Raw genomic sequence first — 26146 nt, 5'->3', positions numbered from 1 at the left:
TTACTAATATTAGTGTTGTTAGTAACGAGTGTTAACAACAACACAATGATTAGTCGTATGAATCGTACGCCAAATTCATAGTATTTTACAAAACATTTTACGTTATATACTGTAAATGTCAACGTTTAAATAAATACCATGAATATGGTGCACTATTTATAGGGCTATGCAATGATATGCTATAACATACTACTAGCGTACAGTACCAGTCAAAAGTTTGGACACACCTACTCATTTTTTTACTATTTCCTACATTGCAGAATTGTAGTGATGACATCAAAACTATGAAATAACACATGGAATCATGTAAAAAAGTGTTCGACAAATCAAAATATATTTTATATTTGAGATTCTTCAAAGTAGCCACCCTTTGCCTTGATGACAGCTTTACATACTCTTGGCATTCTCTTTTACGAAATAGGGCTATCTTCTGTATACCACCCCTACCTTGTCACAACACAACTGATTGGCTCAAATGCATTAAGAAGGAAAGGAATTCCACAAATGAACTTTTAACAAGGTACACCTGTTAATTGAAATGCATTCCACCTTATGAAGCTGGTTGAGAGAATGCCAAGAGTGTGCAAAGCTGTCATAAAGGCGAAGGGTGGATACTTTGAAGAATCTAAAGTATAAAATATGTTTTGATTTGTTTAACACTTTTTTGGTTACTAGATGATTCCATATGTGTTATTTCATAGTTTTGATGTCTTCACTATTATTATACAATGTAGAAAATAGTACAAACAAATAAAAACCCTTGAATGAGTAGGTGTGTCGATACTTTTGGCTGGTACTGAATATCAGAAACCTTCTCCATTACAACATTTTTAATTTAATCTTTATTTAACTAGGCAAGTCAGTTAAGAACAAATTCTTATTTTCAATGAAAGCCTAGGGGCAGAACGACAGATTTGTACCTTGTCAGCTCAGGGATTTGAACTTGCAACCTTCCGGTTACTAGTCCAACGCTCTAACCACTAGGCTACCCTGCCGCCCCATACAGTACATGACCAAAAGTATGTGGAGACCTGCTTGTCGAACATCTCATTCCAAAATCCTGGGCATTAATATGGAGTTGGACTCCCCTTTGCTGCCATAACACAGAATTGTCTAGAATATTATTGTATGCTGTAGCGTTAAGATTTCCCTTCACTGGAACTAAAGGGCCTGGAGCGAACCATGAAAAACAGCGCCAGACCATTATTCCTCCTCCACCAAACTTTACAGTTGGCACTGTACATTGGGGCAGAGTGTTCCAGAGTCCAATGGCACCGAGCTTTACGCCACTCCAGCTGATGCTAGGCATTGCGCATAGTAATCTTAGGCTTGTGTGAGGCTGCTCGGTCATGGAAACCAATTTCATGAAGCTCCCGACGAACAGTTATTGTGCTGACGTTGCTCCCAGAGGCAGTTTGGAACTCGGTAGTGAGTGTTGCAACCGAGGACAGATTATTTTTACCCGCTACACGCTTCAGCACTCGGCAGTCCCGTTCTAAGAGCTTGTGTGGCCTACCACTTCACAGCTGAACGGTTGTTGCTTCTAGATGTTTCCACTTCACAACAACATAACTTACAGTTGCCCGGGGCAGCTCTAGCAGGGCAGAAACTTGATGAACTGACTTGTTGGAAAGGTGGCATCCTATGAAAGGTGCCACGTTGAAAGTCACTGAGCTCTTCAGTAAGGCCATTCTATTGCCAATGTTTGTCTATGGCGATTGCATGGCGTGTGCTTGATTTTGTACACCTGTCAGCAACGGGTGTGGCTGAAACAGCCCGATCCACTCATTTGAAGGGTGGACTCATACTTTTGTATATATTGTGTATTTCCTATCACTAACGCTTCAGTAACATGCTGGACGAGACTATCAATAGCGTACAGTACAACACTATCAGTAACATACAGGAAGTATCAGTAACATACAGGAAGTATCAGTAACATACATGAAGTATCAGTAACAGTAACAGTAACAGTAACATCAGTAGTCGGCATCATCTTAACATTTCCAACCTACTCCTCTTCCAGGTCCATCCTTTAAATCCAGCACTCTGAAAGCAGAGAAGAAGCTGGAGTTCATCCCCACTAACCTGCACGTCCAGAGGATGAGAGTACAAGGAGAGTCTGGCTATGGTAGGGGACCTGTTATATCTATCAGTCTCTATGGTAGAGGACCTGTTATATCTATCAGTCTCTATGGTAGGGGACCTGTTATATCTATCAGTCTCTATGGTAGGGGACTTGTTATATCTATCAGTCTCTATGGTAGAGGACCTGTCATATCTATTAGTCTCTATGGTAGGGGACTTGTTATATATATCAGTCTCTATGGTAGAGGACCTGTCATATCTATTAGTCTCTATGGTAGAGGAACTGTTATATCTATCAGTCTCTATGGTAGAGGACCTGTCATATCTATTAGTCTCTATGGTAGGGGACCTGTTATATCTATCAGTCTCTATGGTAGGGGGCCTGTTATATCTATCAGTCTCTATGGTTAGGGGACCTGTCATATCCATCAGTCTCTATGGTAGAGGAACTGTTATATATATCAGTCTCTATGGTAGAGGACCTGTCATATCCATCAGTCTCTATGGTAGAGGAACTGTTATATCTATCAGTCTCTATGGTAGAGGACCTGTCATATCCATCAGTCTCTATGGTAGAGGAACTGTTATATCTATCAGTCTCTATGGTAGAGGACCTGTCATATCCATCAGTCTCTATGGTAGAGGAACTGTTATATCTATCAGTCTCTATGTCCTTTATATCCATAATTATATCCATCTGGCTCAATGTAATTCTCTGTTTATATCTGTCTAAAAGTACTCTCTTCCCCTCCACCTCCCTTTCTCCCCTCTCTCCTCCTCCCTCCCTCCCCTCTCCCTCCACTTCCCTCCGTCTCCTTTCCTAGACAGGACCTATGACGTAGTAACTATAGGGGCCCCAGCAGCCCACTACCAAGGCTTTAAGCACTGTGGTCTCCGGAAACTCATCCACAAGTTTGAGGAGGCTAGGAAACAGTGAGTACGGGCAATAGACCAGCTGTCCCGAATTACTTTCAGTCGCAGACTCTATTTTTCCTTGAGTTAACGGTTGGGGGTCGGAACATAGTTCTAAATCATTTGTACACAAAGCCCAAACAGATAAACTATTTGACAAAGAAAGAATAACTTTACACCTTGATCACATTGGGATATGATCACATTTGCCTCTTTATTCATGCATGGGAATACTTGAGAACAGATTTTGTCATTTAAATCATTTTCAGATGATTCCCTGGTGATTGTACAGGCTTTTATGTCCAACCAAAATTATCAATTTATTTATTTATTTTTTGCTGAGAAGATTTTGGGGTCCGAATAATATCAATTGGGGCCAATCAAGAAATCCTGCTACAGGCACAACAGTTCCACATGTCATTGGTATCATTCATTTAGATGTAGAACCTTTGACTGAATTGTGCCCTTTTTTTCTTGCTTTCTGATCAGCGCATATGAGGAGGAATGGTGAGCTCTGTCACCTGGTCTGTTTATGCATGCATTGTGGGTAGATGTGTTTATGCTCTGTATAACATTGTTTTAAATCTGCACGTGTCAGCACCTTTTCACTCCGGATCTCTCTTTATCTCTCTCTCTCTCTCTCTCTCTCTCTCTCTCTCTCTCTTTATCTCTCTTTATCTCTCTCTCTCTCTCTCTCTCTCTCTCTCTCTCTCTCTCTCTCTCTCTCTCTCTCTCTCTCTCTCTCTCTCTCTCTCTCTCTCTCTCTCTCTCTCACTCACACACACCTTGCAGCAGTTCTGGGTCTAGCTCTAAGCCGGTGGCCTACCTGCCTCGGGACGTGTTGAGAGCGAAGGAGCTGATTGGTCAGGTCAACACTTTGAAGACTCAGGTTTGCTACTACACCGAACGTTTGTCCCGCGCTGCCAAGGAACGCTCAGCCAACGCTCTGGAGAGAACCCTCGCCATCCTCTCTGAGAAGGTAGGAGAGGGGGAGAGAGGGGGGGAGGAGGGGAGGGAGAAGGAGGGAGGGAGAAGAGAAGGGAAAGAAGCATTGAGAAATGCCCTCATGTATCTATGCAATGAATGTATTTCACTGTATTAATACACACTATTATACTGTATATTTCCCTGTCTCCTCCACTCACTTTCTCCTCCTCTCCCTGTCTCTTTTCCATCTCGCTCCCTGCCTCTCCTCCATCTCTCTCCTCTCCATTTCTCTTCATTCCCTGCCTCTCATCCATCTCTCTCCTCTTCTCTCTCTCTCCTCCATGTCTCTCCTCCATGTCTCTTCGTCTCTCCCTGTCTCTCCTCCATCTCTCTCCCCTTCTCCAGACTCGTCAGTTGGTGACAGTCTGTGACTCTAAGCTGCTGTCCTCAGCCATCCTAGCCCTTACTGCCGCCCGGCCGGAATGCATCGTCCAGAAGGGCAGTCCCTCCCCATCGTCCCTCACCCCCTCTCCATCCCGCTCCCCCTGTCGCTCATCTACCTCACCCTGTCGCTCCTCTACCTCCCCCTCACGCCAATCCACCTCCCCCTCGCGTCGCTCCATCTCCCCTCGCCACTCAGTATACGTGGAGGGAGAGAGGGGGAGAGGCAAGCGCTCCTCCCTACAGGCTGACTGGCATGAGGAGGACTGGGTAAGGAGACAATGATCATTTTCTGTTCAATAATTGAGAATAACAACAATATTGTATAGAATGTACAGTCTGGGCCTGAAGTTTTGAGAATGACACAAATATACATTTTCACAAAGCTTGCTTCTTCAGTGTCTTTAGATATTTTTGTCAGATGTTACTATGGAATACTGAAGTATAATTACAAGCATTTCATAAGTGTCAAAGGCTTTTATTGACAATTACATGAAGTTGATGCAAAGAGTCAATATTTGTAGTGTTGACACTTCTTTTTCAAGACCTCTGCAATCCGCCCTGGCATGCTGCCAATTAACTTCTGGGCCACATCTGACTGATGGCAGCCCATTCTTGCATAATCAATGCTTGGAGTTTGTCAGAATTTGTGGGGTTTTGTTTGTCCACCCGCCTCTTGAAGATTGACCACAAGTTCTCAATGGGATTAAGGTCTGGGGAGTTTCCTGGCCATGGACCCAAAATATTGATGTTTTGTTCCCCGAGCCACTTAGTCATCACTTTTGCCTTATGGCAAGGTGCTCCATCATGCTGGAAAAGACATTGTTCGTCACCAAACTGTTCCTGGATGGTGGGAGAACTTGCTCTCGGAGGATGTGTTGGTACCATTCTTTATTCATGGCTGTGTTCTTAGGAAAAATTGTGAGTGAGCCCACTCCCTTGGCTGAGAAGCAACCCCACACATGAATGGTCTCAGGATGCTTTACTGTTGGCATGACACAGGACTGATGGTAGCACTCACCTTGTCTTCTCCGGACAAGCTTTTTTCCGGATGTCCCAAACAATCGGAAAGGGGATTCATCAGAGAAAATGACTTTACCCCAGTCCTCAGCAGTCCAATCCCCGTACCTTTTGCAGAATATCAGTCTGTCCCTGACAATGTTTTTCCTGGAGAGAAGTGGCTGCGCTTCTAGACACCAGGCCATCCTCCAAAAGTCTTTGCCTCACTGTGCGTGCAGATAGCCTAGTGGTTAGAGCGGGGCGGCAGGGTAGGGTGGTTAGAGCGTTGGATTAGTAACCGAAAGGTTGCAAGTTCAAATCCCCGAACTGACAAGGTACAAATCTGTTGTTCTTCCCCTGAACAGGCATTTAACCCACTGTTCCTAGACCAGTTAACCCACTGTTCCTAGACCAGTTAACCCACTGTCCCTAGACCAGTTAACCCACTGTTCCTAGGCCGTCATAGAAAATAAGAATTTCTTCTTAACTGACTTGCCTAGTTAGATAAAGGTAAAATAAAAAGATGCACTCACACCTGCCTGCTGCCATTCAAGCTGTACTGGTGGTGCTCTTATCCTGCAGCTGAATCAACTTTAGGAGACAGTCTTGGCGCTTGCTGGGCACCCTGAAGCCTTCTTCACAACAATTCAACTGCTCTCCTTGAAGTTCTTGATGATCCAATAAATGGTCGATTTAGGTGCAATCTTACTGGCAGCAACATTCTTGCCTTTTTGGGCAAAGCAATGATGACGGCACGTGTTTCCTTGCAGGTAACCATGGTTGACATCGGAAGAACAATGATTCCAAGCACCACCCTCCTTTTGACGCTTCCAGTCTGTTATTCGAACTCAATCAGCATGACAGAGTGATCTCCAGCCCTGTCCTCGTCAACACTCACACCTGTGTTAACCTGTCTAGGACTAGCGGAACCCCCCCCCCCGCAACAGCCAGTGAAAGTGCAGGGCGCCAAATTCAAAACAACAAAAATCTCAAAATTAAAATTCCTCAAGCATACAAATATTTTACACCATTTTAAAGATACAATTCTCTTTAATCCAGTCTGATTTCAAAAAGGATTTACAGCGAAAGCAGGTCACCACCAAGCCACAGAAAAACACAGCAATTTTTTACAGCCAAAGAGAGGAGTCACAAAAAGCAGAAATAGAGATAAAATGAATCACTAACCTTTGATGATCTTCATCAGATGACACTCACAGGACTTCATGTTACACAATACATGTATGTTTTGTTTGATTAAGTTCATATTTAAAATGAACCAATGTAAATTTGAGTTTACATTGGCGTGTTACATTCAGTAGTTCTAAAACATGCGTTGATATTGCAGAGAGCCACATCAATTTACAGAAATATTCATAATAAACATTGATAAAGATACGACTATTATACATGGAACTTAAACTTCTCGCTGTGTCAGATAAAAATCTTCAAAAAAAAGCAAACCATACAATAATCTGAGCCATTAGACAATAAGCCTTTAGACAACAAAGCAGCCAAAAAGATACCCGCCATATTGGGTAGTCAACATTACTCAGAAATAGCATTTTAAATATTCACTTACCTTTGATGATCTTCATCAGAATGCACTCCCAGGAATCCCAGTTCCACCATAAATGTTTGATTTGTTCGATAATGTCCGTCATTTATGTCCAAATATCTTCTTTTGTTAGGGCGTTTGGTAAACAAATCCAAAAGCACGTTCATGTCGCGCCGAACGTCGGATGAAAAGTTCAAAAAGTTCCGTTACAGCCCGTAGAAACATGCCAAACTAAGTATGGAATCAATCTTTAGGATGTCTTTAACATAACACTTCATTAATGTTCCAACCGGACAATTCCTTTGTCTGTACAAATTAAGTGGAACGTAGCTACCTTTCACGTGAGTGCGCCAGACCGAGGCTGTGGCACTCTGCCAGACCACTCACTCATAGAGCCCTTATGAGCCCCTCCTTTAGAGTAAAATCCGCAAAACAGGTTGTAAATACTGTTGACATCTAGTGGAAGCCTTGGGAAGTGAAACATAACTAATATCACCCTGTATCATCAATGGGGGCTGAGTTGAAAAACAAACCTCAGACTTCCCACTTCCTGGTTGGTTTTTTTCTCAGGTTTCTGCCTGCCATATGAGTTCTGTTATACTCACAGACATCATTCAAACAGTTTTAGAAACTTCAGAGTGTTTTCTACCCAAATTTACTAATTATATGCACATTCTAGCTTTTACGGCTGAGTAGCAGGCAGCTTAATTTGGGCACGTTTTTCATCCAAGCTACCAAATACTGCCAAAGAAGTTAACGAGAGAATAACTGACATGATGTCAGCTGGTCCTTTTGTGGCAGGGCTGAAATGCAGTGGAAATGAATTTTGGTTTATTTGCATGGCAAAGAGGGAGTTTGCAATTAATTGCAATTCATCTAATCACTCTTCATAACATTCTGGAGTATATGCAAATTGCCATCATACAAATTGAGGCAGCAGACTTTGTGAAAATTAATATTTGTGTCATTCTCAAAACTTTTGGCCACGGCTGTATATACAACGTTTATTTCATATTTCATCCCTCTATCTTTCTGTGGCGCTCTCCCTCCACCCGGCCCTCTGACCCACCCTCTCTACCCTCCAGGAGAAGGTGTGGTTAAATGTAGATAAGAGTCTGGACTGTGTGATCCAGAGGGTGGAAAGACTGCTGGCCAAAGACAGGCTGCAGAGTGACAGCAGCAGTGAGGATGTGTTCCTGGATGCTCAGCAGCTGACCAACTCCATTACTAAGAGAAGTAAACATGCACACACATTCACATACTAGTCAAATGGATCTATTGAAGTGAAATAGGCTATTTAACTAGACATTCTTGCATCTCCTGATTTTCAAACTAACTGATTGAGGGAAGGTATTTCAGTTTTTTATTTGTAATGCATTTGCAAAAATGTCCAAAAACCTGTGTTTGGGAATGATTGATGGATGGGTGGGTGGGTGGATGTGTGGCTGGGTGGGTGTATTGGTTTAGAAGTTGAGGTTAGGGGATAAAAGTGAATGTGTGTGAATCCCATGAGGTATCCATGGAAACAGGGAAGCCTTCTGGATACACCCTGGATCGTCATCTTCATCACCTCTTCTTCCTCCATCATCATCAATGTCATCATTCCCTCATCTGAGCACCACATGTCAATCAAACCATGAAAGACAAAAGCACTGTAGGTTCACGGCCACTTTGACTGTTCTATATTGTAACATCATTCTTTAACTAGCAGACATGAACACTGATGTCATAACACTGATGCTATGCTCTTCTCTCCCCTCTAGACAGCAGCCCAGACATAGAAAAAGAAAAGCCCTCCCCAGGTAGGAGCAAGATTGTGTGTGTGTGTGTGTGTGTGTAAATGTCTGTGCATATATACTGTATAACCTCTCTCCTGTCTGTACCAGGTGAATGGAGTGATGCGTTGTACCCTCTCCTGACCACCCTGTCAGAGTGTGTGTCTCTGATGAGTGACAAGGCTAAGAAGTCCATGGTGTTCCTCCTAATGCAGGACAGTGCTCCCACCATCGCCATGAACCTCACGCTACAGTACCGAAGAGATGTGGTCTTCTGTCAGACGGTGGGTTTACACACACACACACACACACACACACGCGCAGGTACATACATGTGTGTGTACACACTCACACAACACCACTCTTGCACTGCAGCATAACTAGATGGATTTAATTGCTGTTCTATAATATACATTGTTATTGAATTGATCAATAACATTGTTATTACAGATGTTTGACAGATTATTATATAGATGATTATAGTTGTATAGGTTATTGACAGTTGTATTGGTGTTTTCCACTATGTAGCTGTCAGCTCTGATCTGTGGCTTCGTCATCAAGCTGAGGAACTGTCTCTGTGACGACGGCTTCCTCAGGCAGCTCCACACCATCGGCCTGCTGGTCCAGCATGAGGGCCTGCTTAGCACCTATGGTAACCTCCTGCCCGTGTGTGTGTGTGTGTGTGTGTGTGTGTGTGTGTGTGTGTGTGTGTGTGTGTGTGTGTGTGTGTGTGTGTGTGTGTGTGTGTGTGTGTGTGTGTGCGTGTGTGCGTGCGTGCATGCGTGCGTTCTTGCGTTTTCTTTAATGAAAATACACACACACAGGCACACATGATTATGTTGATTTGAAACCCACTTTTTTATTTTTTAAATGACAACTGAAATCTACTCTGACCCCTTTCTCTTAAATCATGACCACTGAAATCTACTCTGACCCCTTTCTCTTAAATTATGACCACTGAAATCTACTCTGACCCCTTTCTCTTAAATTATGACCACTGAAACCTACTCTGACCCCTTTCTCTTAAATCATGACCACTGAAACCTACTCTGACCCCTTACTCTTAAATTATGACCACTGAAACCTACTCTGACCCCTTTCTCTCTTCAAATCTTAAAGGGGAGGAACTGAAACCTACTTTGACCCCTTACTCTTAAATTATGACCACTGAAACCTACTTTGACCCCTTACTCTTAAATTATGACTACTGAAACCTACTCTGACCCCTTACTCTTAAATTATGACTACTGAAACCTACTTTGACCCCTTACTCTTAAATTATGACCACTGAAACCTACTTTGACCCCTTACTCTTAAATTATGACCACTGAAACCTACTTTGACCCCTTACTCTTAAATTATGACTACTGAAAACCTACTCTGACCACTTGTTCTCTTCAATCTTAAAGGGGATGAGCTGGCCATGTTGGAGGACATGAGTGTTGGCGTGATGGATCTGCGGAACGTCACCTTTAAAGTCACCCAGGCAACCTCGGTCTTCGGCCCAGACATGCTGCCTGTCATCACCGGGAACCGGGACGGCTTCAACGTCAGGGTTCCGTTACCAGCGCCGATGTTTGATGCGTTGCCGCGGGAGATCCAGAACGGCATGCTGCTGCGTGTGCAGCCTGTTCTCTTCAATGTGGGAATCAATGAACAGCAGACACTGGCAGAGAAGTGAGTGAACGAGAGAGGAGAGGGGAGGAAAGATGAGGAGAGGTGATGGAGGGAGGAGAGGTGATGGAGGGGTGATGGAGGGTGGAGGGGTGTTGGAGGGTGGAGGTAGGAGAAGTGATGGAGGTGATGGGGGAGGAGAGTGGATGGAGGGAGGAGAGGTGATGGAGGGGTGGTGGAGGGAGGAGAGGTGATGGAGGGAGGGATGAGAGGTGATGGAGGGAGGGAGGGAGGGAGGGAGGGAGGGAGGGAGGGAGGGAGGCGATGGATGGATGGAGGGAGGGAGGGACGAGAGGTGATGGAGAGAGGGAGAAGAGGTGATGGAGGGAGGGACGAGAGGTGATGGAGAGAGGGAGAAGAGGTGATGGAGGGAGGACCAGCAGCACAATGTAAGAGAGGAGTATTCAAAATGTGTGTTACCATGGCAACGGCAGCCAGCTAATATTTGTGGTAATACCATTTGATTGATGAAGGTTACCTCCAATAATCACGAGTTGCACGACGTGCTTGGAAAGAAATGCTGATGTGTTGTAGTTTTGCTTAATGAGCAATACCGTGAATAAAATACAATATGTCTGTCTGTCTGTCTGTCTGTCTGTCTGTCTGTCTGTCTGTCTGTCTGTCTGTCTGTCTGTCTGTCTGTCTGTCTGTCTCTCTGTCTGTCGATCTGTGTATTGATAGGTTTGGAGACACATCTCTCCAGGAGGTGATTAACATGGAGAATATGGCTCGTCTCAGCTCCTACTACGACCAGTACAAAGAGGTCCTGCCTGAGGACTGTGAGTCATACACAACCTCATCTTAACCTCAACCCCTAATTAAGTGGGCAACAACCGGGTTCCTAAAATGTACGTCAGTGCAATAATCCTCTCTTCTCTCTCCTCTTCAGGCCTCCCTCGTACCCGTAGTCAGACCAGCCTGCCTGAGCTGCTGAAGCTGCTCGGTCAGAACATCAGTGCCAGGAAGAGCAAGAACGTAGAGATCCTGTGGCAGGCAGCGGAGGTAGAGACATTCTCCCCTTTCTCTCTCTCTCTCCACAATATCCTATTTTGTAGCACTCTGAATGAGCTGAAGTCTTTGCCTGACTCTCTACTCTCACCCATTCTCCTCTGCCCCCCCACCCTTCTTTCTCTCCCTCTCCCTGTCTCTCGCTCTCTCCCTTCCCAGGTGTGTCGGCGTCTGAACGGCGTGCGTTTCACCAGCTGTAAGAGTGCTAAGGATCGTACAGCCATGTCTCTAACCCTGGAGCAGTGTCTGATACTCCAGCAGGAGCACGCCATGGCCCCACAGGTCTTCTTCCAGGCCCTCGACTGCATGCGCAGGTGAGCCAGCCACACAACTGCCTGAACAAAAAGAGACAAGACATTGTAACGTCTACCATGTAGAATTAGAAGAAAATAAAGAATTCTGTCCATGTTTATAATAACTTTATATAATATAACTCCACCTCCAATTTATCTTTTAAACCCTCCCCCTATCCTTCTCTCTCCTGGCCTCTTCCCCCCCCCCTCCCCCCTCTCATTCTCTTTCCTCTCCTTCCCCTCTCATCCGCTCTACCCTCCTTTCCGTCTCTCTCTCCTCTCCTTTTCTCTCCTCTCCCTCTCTCCTTCTCTCCTCTCTGCTCCCCTCCCTATTCTACCCTCCTTTTCGTCTCTCTCTCCTCTCCTTTTCTCTCCTCTCCCTCTCTCCTTCTCTCCTCTCTGCTCCCCTCCCTATTCTACCCTCCCCTCCCCTCTCATTCTCTTTCCTCTCCTTCCCCTCTCATCCCCTCTACCCTCCTTTCCGTCTCTCTCCTCTCCTTTTCTCTCCTCTCCCTCTCTCCTTCTCTCCTCTCTGCTCCCCTCCCTATTCTACCCTCCCCTCCCCTCCCCCCTCTCATTCTCTTTCCTCTCCTCTCCTCCTTCCGACAGTGAGGGCTGCAGACGAGAGAACACCATGAAGAATGTAGGATGTCGTAAATACGCCTTCAACTCCCTCCAGCTGAAGGCCTTTCCCAAACAGTACCGCCCCCCTGAGGGCACCTATGGGAAAGTAGATACCTGATTGGACAGCTGCCCATCTCTCGAAGTAGCCAATAGAAGGGGACAGAGACTAGACAATGTCAACGTCAACAACAACATAAAAACAAAATAACTTCATGAAAGCAACCGATCCCTTTCTATAGTGCTGACTCACTGTTGATGTTATCTGTGGTAGATTGATAGCGCTTCCCTCTCCTTTGCGATTAGTATCTCTGCGTTATGGCATGAGAACCACTACACGCACACAACAACAACAACAACAACAACAACAACTTAAAAACAGCTTTTGCAATACATTGTCACAGATTGTATTGATGTAAAAAAAACTTTAGTTCTAGAGCTGCAGTTGTTTTAGTTGTATTAGAGCTCTTATCATGTGGCCTGGGTTCTTACCACTGTCTCTCATGGAACATTTAAAGTCAATTTAAAGAGAACAAAACCTTTGTGTACAGAGCATCAGTGTGTTATTTGCTCATGATTATACACAAGGATTAGATGTCGACACTTGTATCTGTGATGTATGAAGACCCATCCCAAGCGTATTTGATAATGCAGCTACTGGACAGGGTTAGTGCAAAATGGAGCGCCACTATGCTGTGTTTTGGTTTTTCTACTGAGTCAAACAGTTGCAGTGACAGGGTTCATCTGTCCCTTGGCCACTGCATGTTTATTTTATGTTTTATATCTTGTCATTGAGTGCATGGTACAATGCTCCACTATATTAGATGCAAGCATGGATGGGGTTCACACACAACCAAATTCATCCAAAAACAACTCAATTAAAATATATGATCACATGCTTGTAGATTGTATTCAACTGAAAAATAACATAGTGTCCAAATCTTGCACTCCCCCCAACCCCTGTCTGTTCATAAAGTAATGTTAAGATCCATGACCCAGGTGGTAGGCATATTAACTTTAAATCAAACTATAGACTCAGTCAAACTATAACATATTAGCTTAGAGTAAGGACCAGTGTTATAAGAAATATTATGTGGGCAGCTTTTCTCTGCGAGTTTCATCTCTTTTAAGAACCCCAGAGGAATACTACAACACTGATAGAAGCTAACTCACTCTGACGCTGCAGAGGGCGCCTGACGGACTGGACCACCACAGGAGCAACAAAACACGGCTTTATTTGTACAACCGTTAGATAGAAAAGCCTTACATTATTATTGTACGTTTGGATATAATGGACTGGTACAGTGCATAGAAAGAAGTCTGTTTAAAATGCACAGCGTTATGCGTTAAATTGTACTGTGAACCCCTCACTAGCTTCTGTTTCCATGTTTATCCATAGCTTTTATTGCACATTACAGAGACAGTTTATTTTTATTTAGGAAAACATTTTTAAACTTTATTTTGCTGAATATTATTGATGCTGATTGATGCACTGAAAATTGCTGAAAAAAGTTGCCAAAATGCTGCGAGTTTTATCCATTTAATTTGACATGTATTTTTCTTTGTGTGTATTGAGCCACACACTTTCAGGTGAAAACATCTGTATCTGTACAGGTACAGGCTTTGCTGTAAAATGTGCTTTCCCCCTCAACTCTGTAACTTAAAATAAAATATGAGCAGTAAACTGTTTCACCATATTCTGTGATATGTAAAGTATACCTCTGGTCTTTATAGTCTGTCTGTCTGCATGTCTGTGATATGTAAAGTATACCTCTGGTCTTTATAGTCTGTCTGTCTGCATGTCTGTGATATGTAAAGTATACCTCTGGTCTTTATAGTCTGTCTGTCTGCATGTCTGTGATATGTAAAGTATACCTCTGGTCTTTATAGTCTGTCTGTCTGCATGTCTGTGATATGTAAAGTATACCTCTGGTCTTTATAGTCTGTCTGTCTGCATGTCTGTGATATGTACAGTATACCTCTGGTCTTTATAGTCTGTCTGTCTGCATGTCTGTGATATGTAAAGTATACCTCTGGTCTTTATAGTCTGTCTGTCTGTCTGCATGTCTGTGATATGTAAAGTATACCTCTGGTCTTTATAGTCTGTCTGTCTGCATGTCTGTGATATGTAAAGTATACCTCTGGTCTTTATAGTCTGTCTGTCTGCATGTCTGTGATATGTACAGTATACCTCTGGTCTTTATAGTCTGTCTGTCTGCATGTCTGTGATATGTACAGTATACCTCTGGTCTTTATAGTCTGTCTGTCTGCATGTCTGTGATATGTAAAGTATACCTCTGGTCTTTATAGTCTGTCTGTCTGCATGTCTGTGATATGTAAAGTATACCTCTGGTCTTTATAGTCTGTCTGTCTGCATGTCTGTGATATGTAAAGTATACCTCTGGTCTTTATAGTCTGTCTGTCTGCATGTCTGTGATATGTAAAGTATACCTCTGGTCTTTATAGTCTGTCTGTCTGCATGTCTGTGATATGTAAAGTATACCTCTTGTCTTTATAGTCTGTCTGTCTGCATGTCTGTGATATGTAAAGTATACCTCTTGTCTTTATAGTCTGTCTGTCTGCATGTCTGTGATATGTAAAGTATACCTCTGGTCTTTATAGTCTGTCTGTCTGCATGTCTGTGATATGTAAAGTATACCTCTGGTCTTTATAGTCTGTCTGTCTGTCTGCATGTCTGTGATATGTAAAGTATACCTCTGGTCTTTATAGTCTGTCTGTCTGTCTGCATGTCTGTGATATGTAAAGTATACCTCTGGTCTTTATAGTCTGTCTGTCTGTCTGCATGTCTGTGATATGTAAAGTATACCTCTGGTCTTTATAGTCTGTCTGTCTGCATGTCTGTGATATGTAAAGTATACCTCTGGTTTTTATAGTCTGTCTGTCTGCATGTCTGTGATATGTAAAGTATACCTCTGGTCTTTATAGTCTGTCTGTCTGCATGTCTGTGATATGTAAAGTATACCTCTGGTCTTTATAGTCTGTCTGTCTGCATGTCTGTGATATGTAAAGTATACCTCTGGTCTTTATAGTCTGTCTGTCTGCATGTCTGTGATATGTAAAGTATACAGTGCCTTGCGAAAGTATTCGGCCCCCTTGAACTTTGCGACCTTTTGCCACATTTCAGGCTTCAAACATAAAGATATAAAACTGTATTTTTTTGTGAAGAATCAACAACAAGTGGGACACAATCATGAAGTGGAACGACATTTATTGGATATTTCAAACTTTTTTAACAAATCAAAAACTGAAAAATTGGCAGTGCAAAATTATTCATCCCCCTTAAGTTAATACTTTGTAGCGCCACCTTTTTCTGCGATTACAGCTGTAAGTCGCTTGGGGTATGTCTCTATCAGTTTTGCACATCGAGAGACTGACATTTTTTCCCATTCCTCCTTGCAAAACAGCTCGAGCTCAGTGAGGTTGGATGGAGAGCATTTGTGAACAGCAGTTTTCAGTTCTTTCCACAGATTCTCGATTGGATTCAGGTCTGGACTTTGACTTGGCCATTCTAACACCTGGATATGTTAATTTTTGAACCATTCCATTGTAGATTTTGCTTTATGTTTTGTATGGAAGACAAATCTCCGTCCCAGTCTCAGGTCTTTTGCAGACTCCATCAGGTTTTCTTCCAGAATGGTCCTGTATTTGGCTCCATCCATCTTCCCATCAATTTGAACCATCTTCCCTGTCCCTGCTGAAGAAAAGCAGGCCCAAACCATGATGCTGCCACCACCATGTTTGACAGTGGGGATGGTGTGTTCAGCTGTGTTGCTTTTACGCCAAACATAACGTTTTGCATTGTTGCCAAAAAGTTCAATTTTGTTTTCATCTGACCAGAGCACCTTCTTCCACATGTTTGGTGTGTCTCCCAGGTGGCTTGTGGCAAACTTTAAACGACACTTTTTATGGATATCTTTAAGAAATGGCTTTCTTCTTGCCACTCTTCCATAAAGGCCAGATTTGTGCAATATACGACTGATTGTTGTCCTATGGACAGAGTCTCCCACCTCAGCTGTAGATCTCTGCAGTTCATCCAGAGTGATCATGGACCTCTTGGCTGCATCTCTGATCAGTCTTCTCCTTGTATGAGCTGAAAGTTTAGAGGGACGGCCAGGTCTTGGTAGATTTGCAGTGGTCTGATACTCCTTCCATTTCAATATTATCGCTTGCACAGTGCTCCTTGGGATGTTTAAAGCTTGGGAAATCTTTTTGTATCCAAATCCGGCTTTAAACTTCTTCACAACAGTATCTCGGACCTGCCTGGTGTGTTCCTTGTTCTTCATGATGCTCTCTGTGCTTTTAACGGACCTCTGAGACTATCACAGTGCAGGTGCATTTATACTTCTGGAGAGAATTTGCTGCACTGAAAGTAAAGGGGCTGAATAATTTTGCACGCCCAATTTTTCAGTTTTTGATTTGTTAAAAAAGTTTAAAATATCCAATAAATGTCGTTCCACTTCATGATTGTGTCCCACTTGTTGTTGATTCTTCACAAAAAAATACAGTTTTATATCTTTATGTTTGAAGCCTGAAATGTGGCAAAAGGTCGCAAAGTTCAAGGGGGCCGAATACTTTCGCAAGGCACTGTACCTCTGGTCTTTATAGTATGTCTGTCTGCATGTCTGTGATATGTAAAGTATACCTCTGGTCTTTATAGTCTGTCTGTCTGCATGTCTGTGATATGTAAAGTATACCTCTGGTCTTTATAGTCTGTCTGTCTGCATGTCTGTGATATGTAAAGTATACCTTTGGTCTTTATAGTCTGTCTGTCTGCATGTCTGTGATATGTAAAGTATACCTCTGGTCTTTATAGTCTGTTTGTCTGCATGTCTGTGACATGTAAAGTATACCTCTGGTCTTTATAGTCTGTCTGTCTGCATGTCTGTGATATGTAAAGTATACCTCTGGTCTTTATAGTCTGTCTGTCTGCATGTCTGTGATATGTAAAGTATACCTCTGGTCTTTATAGTCTGTCTGTCTGCATGCCTGTGATATGTAAAGTATACCTTTGGTCTTTATAGTCTGTCTGTCTGCATGCCTGTGATATGTAAAGTATACCTCTGGTCTTTATAGTCTGTCTGTCTGCATGTCTGTGATATGTAAAGTATACCTCTGGTCTTTATAGTCTGTCTGTCTGCATGTCTGTGATATGTAAAGTATACCTCTGGTCTTTATAGTCTGTCTGCACGTCTGTGATATGTAAAGTATACCTCTGGTCTTTATAGTCTGTCTGTCTGCATGTCTGTGATATGTAAAGTATACCTCTGGTCTTTATAGTCTGTCTGTCTGCATGTCTGTGATATGTAAAGTATACCTCTGGTCTTTATAGTCTGTCTGTCTGCCTGGGACACATGTGCACACACACACACACACACACACACACACACACACACACACACACACACACACACACACACACCATTCTAAATTATATTGATAAGGCGTCTTTAAGACCTTGAACTGTCTTTCCCTTCTTAACCTGTCAGTCTCTTAGTGGGCTTAACTGCTTTAATTCAGCTGTTGCATAGCAAACAACGTTTTAAACAAACAATGTTCTCTGATTTACTCCTGTAAAATAAGGAGCTCATGCATTGTAATGCAGTGTTTTACCCATATTTCGGCGGGCAGATTCGCTATTGCAACGTCCTCAAATTGCAGCAACAGTGGCGCTGCAGTCGCAGAGTAGTTTGGAGAAGGTGTTAGCTGCTGAACGAAAGGCAGTGTTCGGTGTTGCTGCTCATGCTACTCCACATAGAGTAGTAGACTGTATGTACAGTGGGGCAAAAAAGTATTTAGTCAGCCACCAATTGTGCAAGTTCTCCCACTTAAAAAGATGAGAGAGGCCTGTAATTTTCATCATATGTACACTTCAACTATGACAGACAAAATGAGAGAAAAAAATACAGAAAATCACATTGTAGGATTTTTAAAGAATTTATTTGCAAATTATGGTGGAAAATAAGTATTTGGTCACCTTCAAACAAGCAAGATTTCTGGCTCTCACAGACCTGTAACTTCTTCTTTAAGAGGCTCCTCTGTCCTCCACTCGTTTAATGGCACCTGTTTGAACTTGTTATCAGTATAAAAGACACCTGTCCACAACCTCAAACAATCACACTCCAAACTCCACTATGGCCAAGACCAAAGAGCTGTCAAAGGACACCAGAAACAAAATTGTAGACCTGCACCAGGCTGGGACGACTGAATCTGCAATAGGTAAGCAGCTTGGTTTGAAGAAATCAACTGTGGGAGCAATTATTAGGAAATGGAAGACATACAAGACCACTGATAATCTCCCTCGATCTGGGGCTCCACGCAAGATCTCACCCCGTGAGGCACATGACAGCCCACTTGGATTTTGCCAAAAGGCACCGGCCCAGCCAGAGCCCGGACTTAAACCCGATGGAACATCTCTTGACAGACCTGAAAATAGCTGTGCAGCAACGCTCCCCATCCAACCTGACAGAGCTTGAGAGGATCTTCAGAGAAGAATGGGAGAAACTCCCCAAATCCAGAGTTGCCAAGCTTGTGGCGTTATATCCAAGAAGAGTTGCGGCTGTAATCGCTGACAAAGGTGCTTCAACAAATTACTGAGTAAAGGGTCTGAAGACTAATGTAACTGTGATATTTCTGTCATTATTTTTATTATAAATGAGAAAAAATTACAATTTAATAAACAATTTAATACATTTTAGAATAAGGCTGTAACGTAACAAACTGTGGAAAAAGTCAAGGGGTCTAAGTACTTTTCAGAAGGCATTGTATAGTGTTGTTGTGTTCAGTTATTTTATTGTTAAAAGGTAGATGATGTAAGACCCTGGCAATGAGATTCATATGGTTTATTTAGATAGAATTGTCAAGGCAGCTTTTTCTCTGTAAACAAACACCCAAAGGAATGTGCTTACATCATCACATGGTGCATAGAATATGCATTTAACGGTAAGAGATCACATGTTGTGGAAGGATGCTATGTAGTGTCTGTTGACCTCTCTGACAATACACTGTTGTTGTCTCCGTCTCAGACACATGCCAGTGGAGTTCTATTCAATTGGAGCTCTGGAAAGAGATAACTGATTTGACATGCTGTTCTATTGAATCTGTTTACAGACGTAGCAGAGTGAGCAAAGCAGAACTGTAGAGAGAGGCTGGAGTTTACACCAAACGTTGCCATGACAACAACAAAGTACTCGCTATAAGAAACCGATTGGCACCCAGACTTGTTTTTGCCCACTGACACAGGCCCGGGCTCTAAGATTGAATTCATATGAAGTGAAAGCGTAGAGGAAATACTATAATGTTCTAATTTGCGGGGTTCTGACTACTCTGTGTTCCGTGTTGTAGATCCCCGTATTCTGAGGTGCTGCCAAGCTCATCCTTGGGAATGTGGTCAGTGCGGGACACTTCCATGGCCCGGATATTCTGGACCCAAACGTGAGCGAGAGATCTCTGGTGGCCACGGCTCCCCTCACCAACCTGGAACCCTCCCTTCCCAGCCAACTCAAAGGCCTCTACATCATGGGAGACAACACAGAGTGTAAGGGCTATGATTTATTTGCTTCAGGTCAGCTTATCTGGTAAATTAATGGTAAATATATAGATTAATGGGTGGATTGCCATAGGCTTTAATGAGGAAACACCACAGTGTGTGCAGAGTACAACTTCGACCGCCATCACGGAAGCAGCTTACATCGTCCTGAATAAATGATAAAATACAACCAATACCTTCTACATTGTGATTGATATTTTTGTGTTCTGGTTCCACTCTACAGTCTTGGTGTGATGGCTGGCTGGCTCAGGAGTCAGAGAAGGCTTGCTTCATAGCCCGGATCTTCCGTAACACTATGGAGGAGTCCTACAGCGAGCGCTCCCAGGCGCAGATGGTTGACAGTATGGGACTTGTGTCATGTGACTCCTACGCTATGGCGGCGGCAATTGATGACGCCTTCGTCACTGAGAGCGACCACATGGTGCTCCTGAACACACTGGGCATGCTGAAGAAGACTCACAAGGCCTTTGTCATGAGGAAGGTGAACATGGAGAGGTTTGAGCAGCTGATGAGCTAACCACTAAACTGTAGAACTAAACTAACAGCTGTTTGATGATCATGACCACTCTATGGGACCGTAACCAGGGAACAGTGACAACTCTAACCTCACCCAATCACCCCAAGACCATTACTTAAGCACACACCATAATCCCTCCTTAACAGAAACATTACAACAGTGGCCCCCACTTACACAGGTGATTAGAGAACAGAGACTCAACTGGTTAAAGAGATTGAAGAGGACATTAAGCACTTACAAATTCGTAACATTTTGTACGAATTGGAATTCGTAACATATCATACGAATTGCAGGAAAACGTTTTTTTTTTACAAAACCTCTCTACCATCACTTTAAGAAGGAACATATTTTCATGTCTTTGTATTTGATCTTGGACAGACAATGTGTGGGTTCATGAAATAGGGCCACACAGTGTATGACTGCTCAATACAAACCTGGGTAAAATCTGTCGATGTCGAAGTGCCCTTTAGCATAAACGATCATGCAAGAGGTTTTGCAATGATTTCCATGTCGAAGATATGAAAAATATTTGTTGGTCTGATGTGTGTATTGAGAAACATCCGGACGCTAAACTAAGCATTTATGAAACTGCTTCTTCTGGTTACTGATAGACATGCGCGGATGAAGAAACTGACTGTTAGATCTTCCAAATGGATGATGAATTGAAAAACTGCATGGCTGAGAGGGATGAGGCAAAGGGAATAGAAAACACGTCTGACAATACAGCAGACTGGTAAACATACAGTAAATTGAGAAATTCAGTAACTAAACTAAACAAAAAGAAGAAACTACACTATAGCACAAACATAAATGATATAAAGAATAATAGTAAAAAAGCTCTGTAGTAAATTTCTAGGAAAAAAAGCAAACTTGGCTCCATCTCGGCTCCATCTCGGCTCCATCTTGGCTCCATCTTGGCTCCATCTCGGCTCCATCTCATTGAGACAGATAGCTTGTTCATAACAAAACCCTTTGATATTGCCATCCACTTGAGGTGAGTAAGACATGCAAACAACAAATGCTTAGCCTTCATATTTATCCATAATAGACCAAATAATGAAAGACAAGTAGTGTAGTTTTGAGTTCCACAACGTGGGTGTGGAAGAGGTGAAACAATTGTTGCTATCTATAGACAAGGACAAACCTCCTGGTACCGACAACCGGGATGATAAATTGCTGAGGTTGGTAGCAGAATACATTGTGACTCCTGTTTCCCACATCTTCAATTTAAGCCTAGAAGACGGTGTGCCCTCAGACATGGAGGGAGTCAAAGGTCATTCCACTAGCCAAGAATAGCAAAGCACCCTTTAATGGTTCAAACAGCCAACCAATCAGCCTGTTACAAGTGCTTAGCAAACTTTAGGGAGAAAATGGTGTTTGATCAAATAAAAAAACATTTCACAGAAAACAAATTAACAACAGACTTTCAGCATGCTTATAGGGAAGGGCACTCAATATGCTCAGCACTGACACAAATGACTGATGATTGGCTGAAAGATACTGATAGTAAGAAGATTGTGAGAGCTGTTTTGTTTGACTTCAGTGCAGCTTTTGATGTCATTGATCATAACCTATTGCTGAAAAAACTTAGGTATTATGGATTTGCATCCTCTTCCTTATTATGGATTGAGAGTTACCTATCTAATAGAACACAAAGAGTTTCCGTTAATGGAAGCGTCGCTCATACAAATTCAGTTGAGTGTGGTGTACTGCAGGGCAGCCGGCTTGGGTCATTATTGTTTCCTGTTTGTACAAATGTCCTTCCACTGACCTTGAATAAAGCCTGTGTATCTATGTACGCTGACGACTCAACAGTATACACGTCGGCTGCAACAGTAAAATAAATAAATGAGACTTAACATAGAGCTCTAGTCAGTTTTAGAATGGGTAACTAGCAATAGGCTGGTGATAAATATCTCAAACTAAAAGCATCATTTTTGGGACAAATCACTCGCTCAACCCTAAACCTGGTTTAGACCTATTATTGAATAAAGTGGCTATTGAGCAAGGTGAGGAGACTAAACTGCTGGGTGTAACCCTAGATAGTGTATGTTTGGACCCCAGGAAGAGTAGATCCCTAATAAATAAGAATACAAATAGCAAGCTTTCAAGGTCAAAACATATAGACTCATTGGTTGCTAAAACGGGAAGAGGTCTGACCATGATAGGGCGTTGCTCTGCCTTCTTGACATCTCAGTCAACCAGACAGATCCCACAGGCCCTAGTTTTGTCACACCTGGACTTCTGTCCAGCTGTCTGGTCATGTGCGACATACAGTGGGGCAAAAAAGTATTTAGTCAACCACCAATTGTGCAAGTTCTCCCACTTAAAAAGAAGAGAGAGACCTGTAATTGTCATCAAAGGTACACTTCAACTATGACAGACAAAATGAGAAAAAAAATCCAGAAAATCACATATCACATATTTTTTATGAATTTATTTGCAAATTATGGTGGAAAATAATATTTGGTCACCTACAAACAAGCAAGATTTCTGGCTCTCACAGACATGTAACTTCTTCTTTAAGAGGCTCCTCTGTCCTACACTCGTTACCTGTATTATTAATGGCACCTGTTTGAACTTGTTATCAGTATAAAAGACACCTGTCCACAACCTCAAACAGTCACACTCCAAACTCCACTATGGCCAAGACCAAAGAGCTGTCAAAGGACACCAGAAACAAAATTGTAGACCTGCACCAGGCTGGGAAGACTGAATCTGCAATAGGTAAGCAGCTTGGTTTGAAGAAATCAACTGTGGAAGCAATTATTATGAAATGGAAGACATACAAGACCACTGATAATCTCCCTCGATCTAGGGCTCCACACAAGATCTCACCCCGTGGGGTCAAAATGATCACAAGAACGGTGAGCAAAAATCCCAGAACCACACGGGGGGACCTAGTGAATGACCTGCAGAGAGCTTGGACCAAAGTAACAAAGCCTACCATCAGTAACACACTACGCCGCCAGGGACTCAAATCCTGCAGTGCCAGACGTGTCCCCCTGCTTAAGCCAGTACATGTCCAGGCCCATCTGAAGTTTGCTAGAGAGCATTTGGATGATCCAGAAGAAGATTGGGAGAATGTCATATGGTCAGATGAAACCAAAATATAACTTTTTGGTAAAAACTCAACTCGTCGTGTTTGGAGGACAAAGAATGCTGAGTTGCATCCAAAGAACACCATACCTACTGTGAAGCATGGGGGTGGAAACATCATGCTTTGGGGCTGATTTTCTGCAAAGGGACCAGGACGACTGATCCGTGTAAAGGAAAGAATGAATGGGGCCATGTATCGTGAGATTTTGAGTGAAAACCTCCTTCCATCAGCAAGGGCATTGAAGATGAAACATGGCTGGGTCTTTCAGCATGACAATGATCCCAAACACACCGCCCGGGCAATGAAGGAGTGGCTTCGTAAGAAGCATTTCAATGTCCTGGAGTGGCCTAGCCAGTCTCCAGATCTCATGCCCATAGAAAATCTTTGGAGGGAGTTGAAAGTCCGTGTTGCCCAGCAACAGCCCCAAAACATCACTGCTCTAGAGGAGATCTGCATGGAGGAATGGGCCAAAATACCAGCAACAGTGTGTGAAAACCTTGTGAAGACTTACAGAAAACGTTTGACCACTGTCATTGCCAACAAAGGGTATATAACAAAGTATTGAGATAAACTTTTGTTATTGACCAAATACTTATTTTCCACCATAATTTGCAAATAAATTCATTAAAAATCCTATTTTTTTCATAGTTGAAGTGTACCTATGATGAAAATTACAGGCCTCTCTCATCTTTTTAAGTGGGAGAACTTGCACAATTGGTGGCTGACTAAATTATTTTTTGCCCCACTGTAGGTAAATTGCAGTTGGTCCAGAACAAAGCAGCACGTTTCGCACTTTGATGTACGTGCATGTCTGTCTTTCCTGGCTCAAAGTTGAGGAGAGATTGACTGCATCATTATTGGTCTTCGTGTGAGGTATTGATGTGTTGAAGGTACCATACTGGGAAACACACAGTATTAAATAGAGCTATCAATACATGGAAATCTCTGCCACCCCAGGTAACTCAAGCTAGCAATAAAACCAGTCTTAAAAAAGATAAAAGATCACCTTACTGCACGAAGGGGACTGTGAAGAGACACAGCCATTTTATATATATTGTCATTTGCACTGTATTATGTATTAGACCTAGATATTGTGTGTATGTACTGATATGTAGGCTGTGACGTTTCAAATGGATGTATTTCAGTCCTTGACTAATAATGTTAGTCAATATGTATGATGTCATGTTTCATGTGGACCCCAGGAAGAGTGGCTGATGCTTTTGCAGTGTCTAGTGGGATCCTAATAAATACCAATACTTGCTTTCTCCATTTCTTTTGAATGTTCTACCTATCCATGTGAGAGACGCAGACTCGGTCTCGACCTTTAAGTCTTTATTGAACACTCATCCCTTCAGTAGGTCCTATGATTGAATGTAGTCTGGCCCAGGAGTGTGAAGGTGAACAGAAAGGCTCTGGAGCAACGAACCGCCCTTGCCGTCTCTGCCTGGCCGGTTCCCCTCTCTCCACTGGGATTCTCTGCCTCTAACCCTATTACAGGGGCTGAGTCACTGGCTTACTGGTGCTCTTCCATGCCGTACCTAGGAGGGGTGCGTCACTTGAGCGGGTTGAGTCACTGACGTGATGTTCCTGTCCGGGTTGGGTTCATGCCGTGGGGGAGATCTTCGTGGGCTATACTCGGCCTTGTCTCAGGATAGTAAGTTGTTGGTTGAAGATATCCCTCTAGTGGTGTGGGGGCTGTGCTTTGGCAAAGTGGGTGGGGTTATATCCTGCCTGGTTGGCCCTGTCCGGGGGTATCGTCGGACAGGGGCACAGTTTCTCCCGAACCCTACTGTCTCAGCCTCCAGTATTTATGCTGCAGTAGTTTGTGTGTCGGGGAGCTAGGATCAGTTTGTTATATCTGGAGTATTTCTCCTGTCTTATCCGGTGTCTTGTGTGAATTTAAGTATGCTCTCTCTAATTCTCTCTTTTTCTCTCAGAGGACCATGCCTCAGGACTGCCTGGCATGATGACTCCTTGCTGTCCCCAGTCCACCTGGTCGTGCTGCTGCTCCAGTTCCAACTGTTCTGCCTGCGGCTATGGAACTCTGACCTGTTCACCGGACGTGCTACCTGTCCCAGACCTGCTGTTTTAAACTCTCAAGAGACAGGAGCGGTAGAAATACTCTGAATGATCGGCTATGAAAAGCCAACTGGTATTTACTCCTGAGGTGCTGACCTGTTGTACCCACTACAACCACTGTGATTATTATTATTTGACCCTGCTGGTCATCTATGAACATTTGAACATATTGGCCATGTTCTGTTATAATCTCCACCCGGCATAGCCAGAAGAGGACTGTCCACCCCTCATAACCGGGTTCCTCTCTAGGTTTCTTCCTAGGTTTTGGCCTTTCTAGGGCGTTTTTCCTAGTCACCGTGCTTCTACACCTGCATTGCTTGCTGTTTGGGGTTTTAGGCTGAGTTTCTGTACAGCACTTTTTGACATCAGCTGATGTAAGAAGGGCTTTATAAATACATTTGATTGATTAACCCTAAATGCGTTGTCGCTCTAGATAAGAGAGTATGCTAAATGAGTACATTTTTTGTATTAGTGTACATAGAAATCTGAACGACCATTTTACCGACATTCGTGAAGGAGTTTAAATAGATTTCATATAATTTCTTATGTAATAGTTGTATGTCCCCATTTCTATTAATATTGCTGTTAAC

At 43.0% G+C, this 26146-nt stretch overlaps 1 protein-coding gene and 1 pseudogene across 20 annotated transcripts in view; both read left to right on the top strand.

Annotated features, from left to right (window-relative positions):
- LOC110504714 (inositol polyphosphate-4-phosphatase type I A) overlaps positions 1-13977 on the top strand; it is a 54370-nt gene extending 40393 nt beyond the window's left edge. For 4 of the 20 annotated variants that reach the window (XM_036975101.2, XM_036975103.2, XM_036975102.2 and 1 more), the window contains 15 exons: positions 2027-2131; positions 2913-3021; positions 3490-3507; positions 3793-3979; positions 4333-4638; positions 8008-8158; positions 8436-8576; positions 8686-8724; positions 8809-8981; positions 9226-9349; positions 10107-10374; positions 11053-11150; positions 11261-11373; positions 11539-11693; positions 12282-13977. In XM_036975101.2, coding sequence (XP_036830996.2) covers positions 2027-2131; positions 2913-3021; positions 3490-3507; positions 3793-3979; positions 4333-4638; positions 8008-8158; positions 8436-8576; positions 8686-8724; positions 8809-8981; positions 9226-9349; positions 10107-10374; positions 11053-11150; positions 11261-11373; positions 11539-11693; positions 12282-12414 — 2120 coding nt within the window. In that variant the 3' untranslated portion in view covers positions 12415-13977. Of the gene's footprint in view, positions 1-2026; positions 2132-2912; positions 3022-3489; positions 3508-3792; positions 3980-4332; positions 4639-6137; positions 8159-8435; positions 8577-8685; positions 8725-8808; positions 8982-9225; positions 9350-10106; positions 10375-11052; positions 11151-11260; positions 11374-11538; positions 11694-12281 lie in introns of those variants that run through there. The other 16 variants (XM_090230332.1, XM_090230333.1, XM_090230334.1 and 13 more) reach the window with 9 other exon arrangements.
- Positions 13978-19241: 5264 nt separating this feature from the next.
- Positions 19242-20377, top strand: LOC110504707 (uncharacterized; annotated as a pseudogene).
- The last annotated feature ends 5769 nt before the right edge of the window (positions 20378-26146 follow it).

The sequence above is a fragment of the Oncorhynchus mykiss genome, chromosome 3 (assembly GCF_057628025.1).
Source record: "Oncorhynchus mykiss isolate SJ-2025 chromosome 3, ASM5762802v1, whole genome shotgun sequence".
Taxonomy (NCBI): domain Eukaryota; kingdom Metazoa; phylum Chordata; class Actinopteri; order Salmoniformes; family Salmonidae; genus Oncorhynchus; species Oncorhynchus mykiss.
This window is presented reverse-complemented; position numbering and strand designations above follow the sequence as displayed.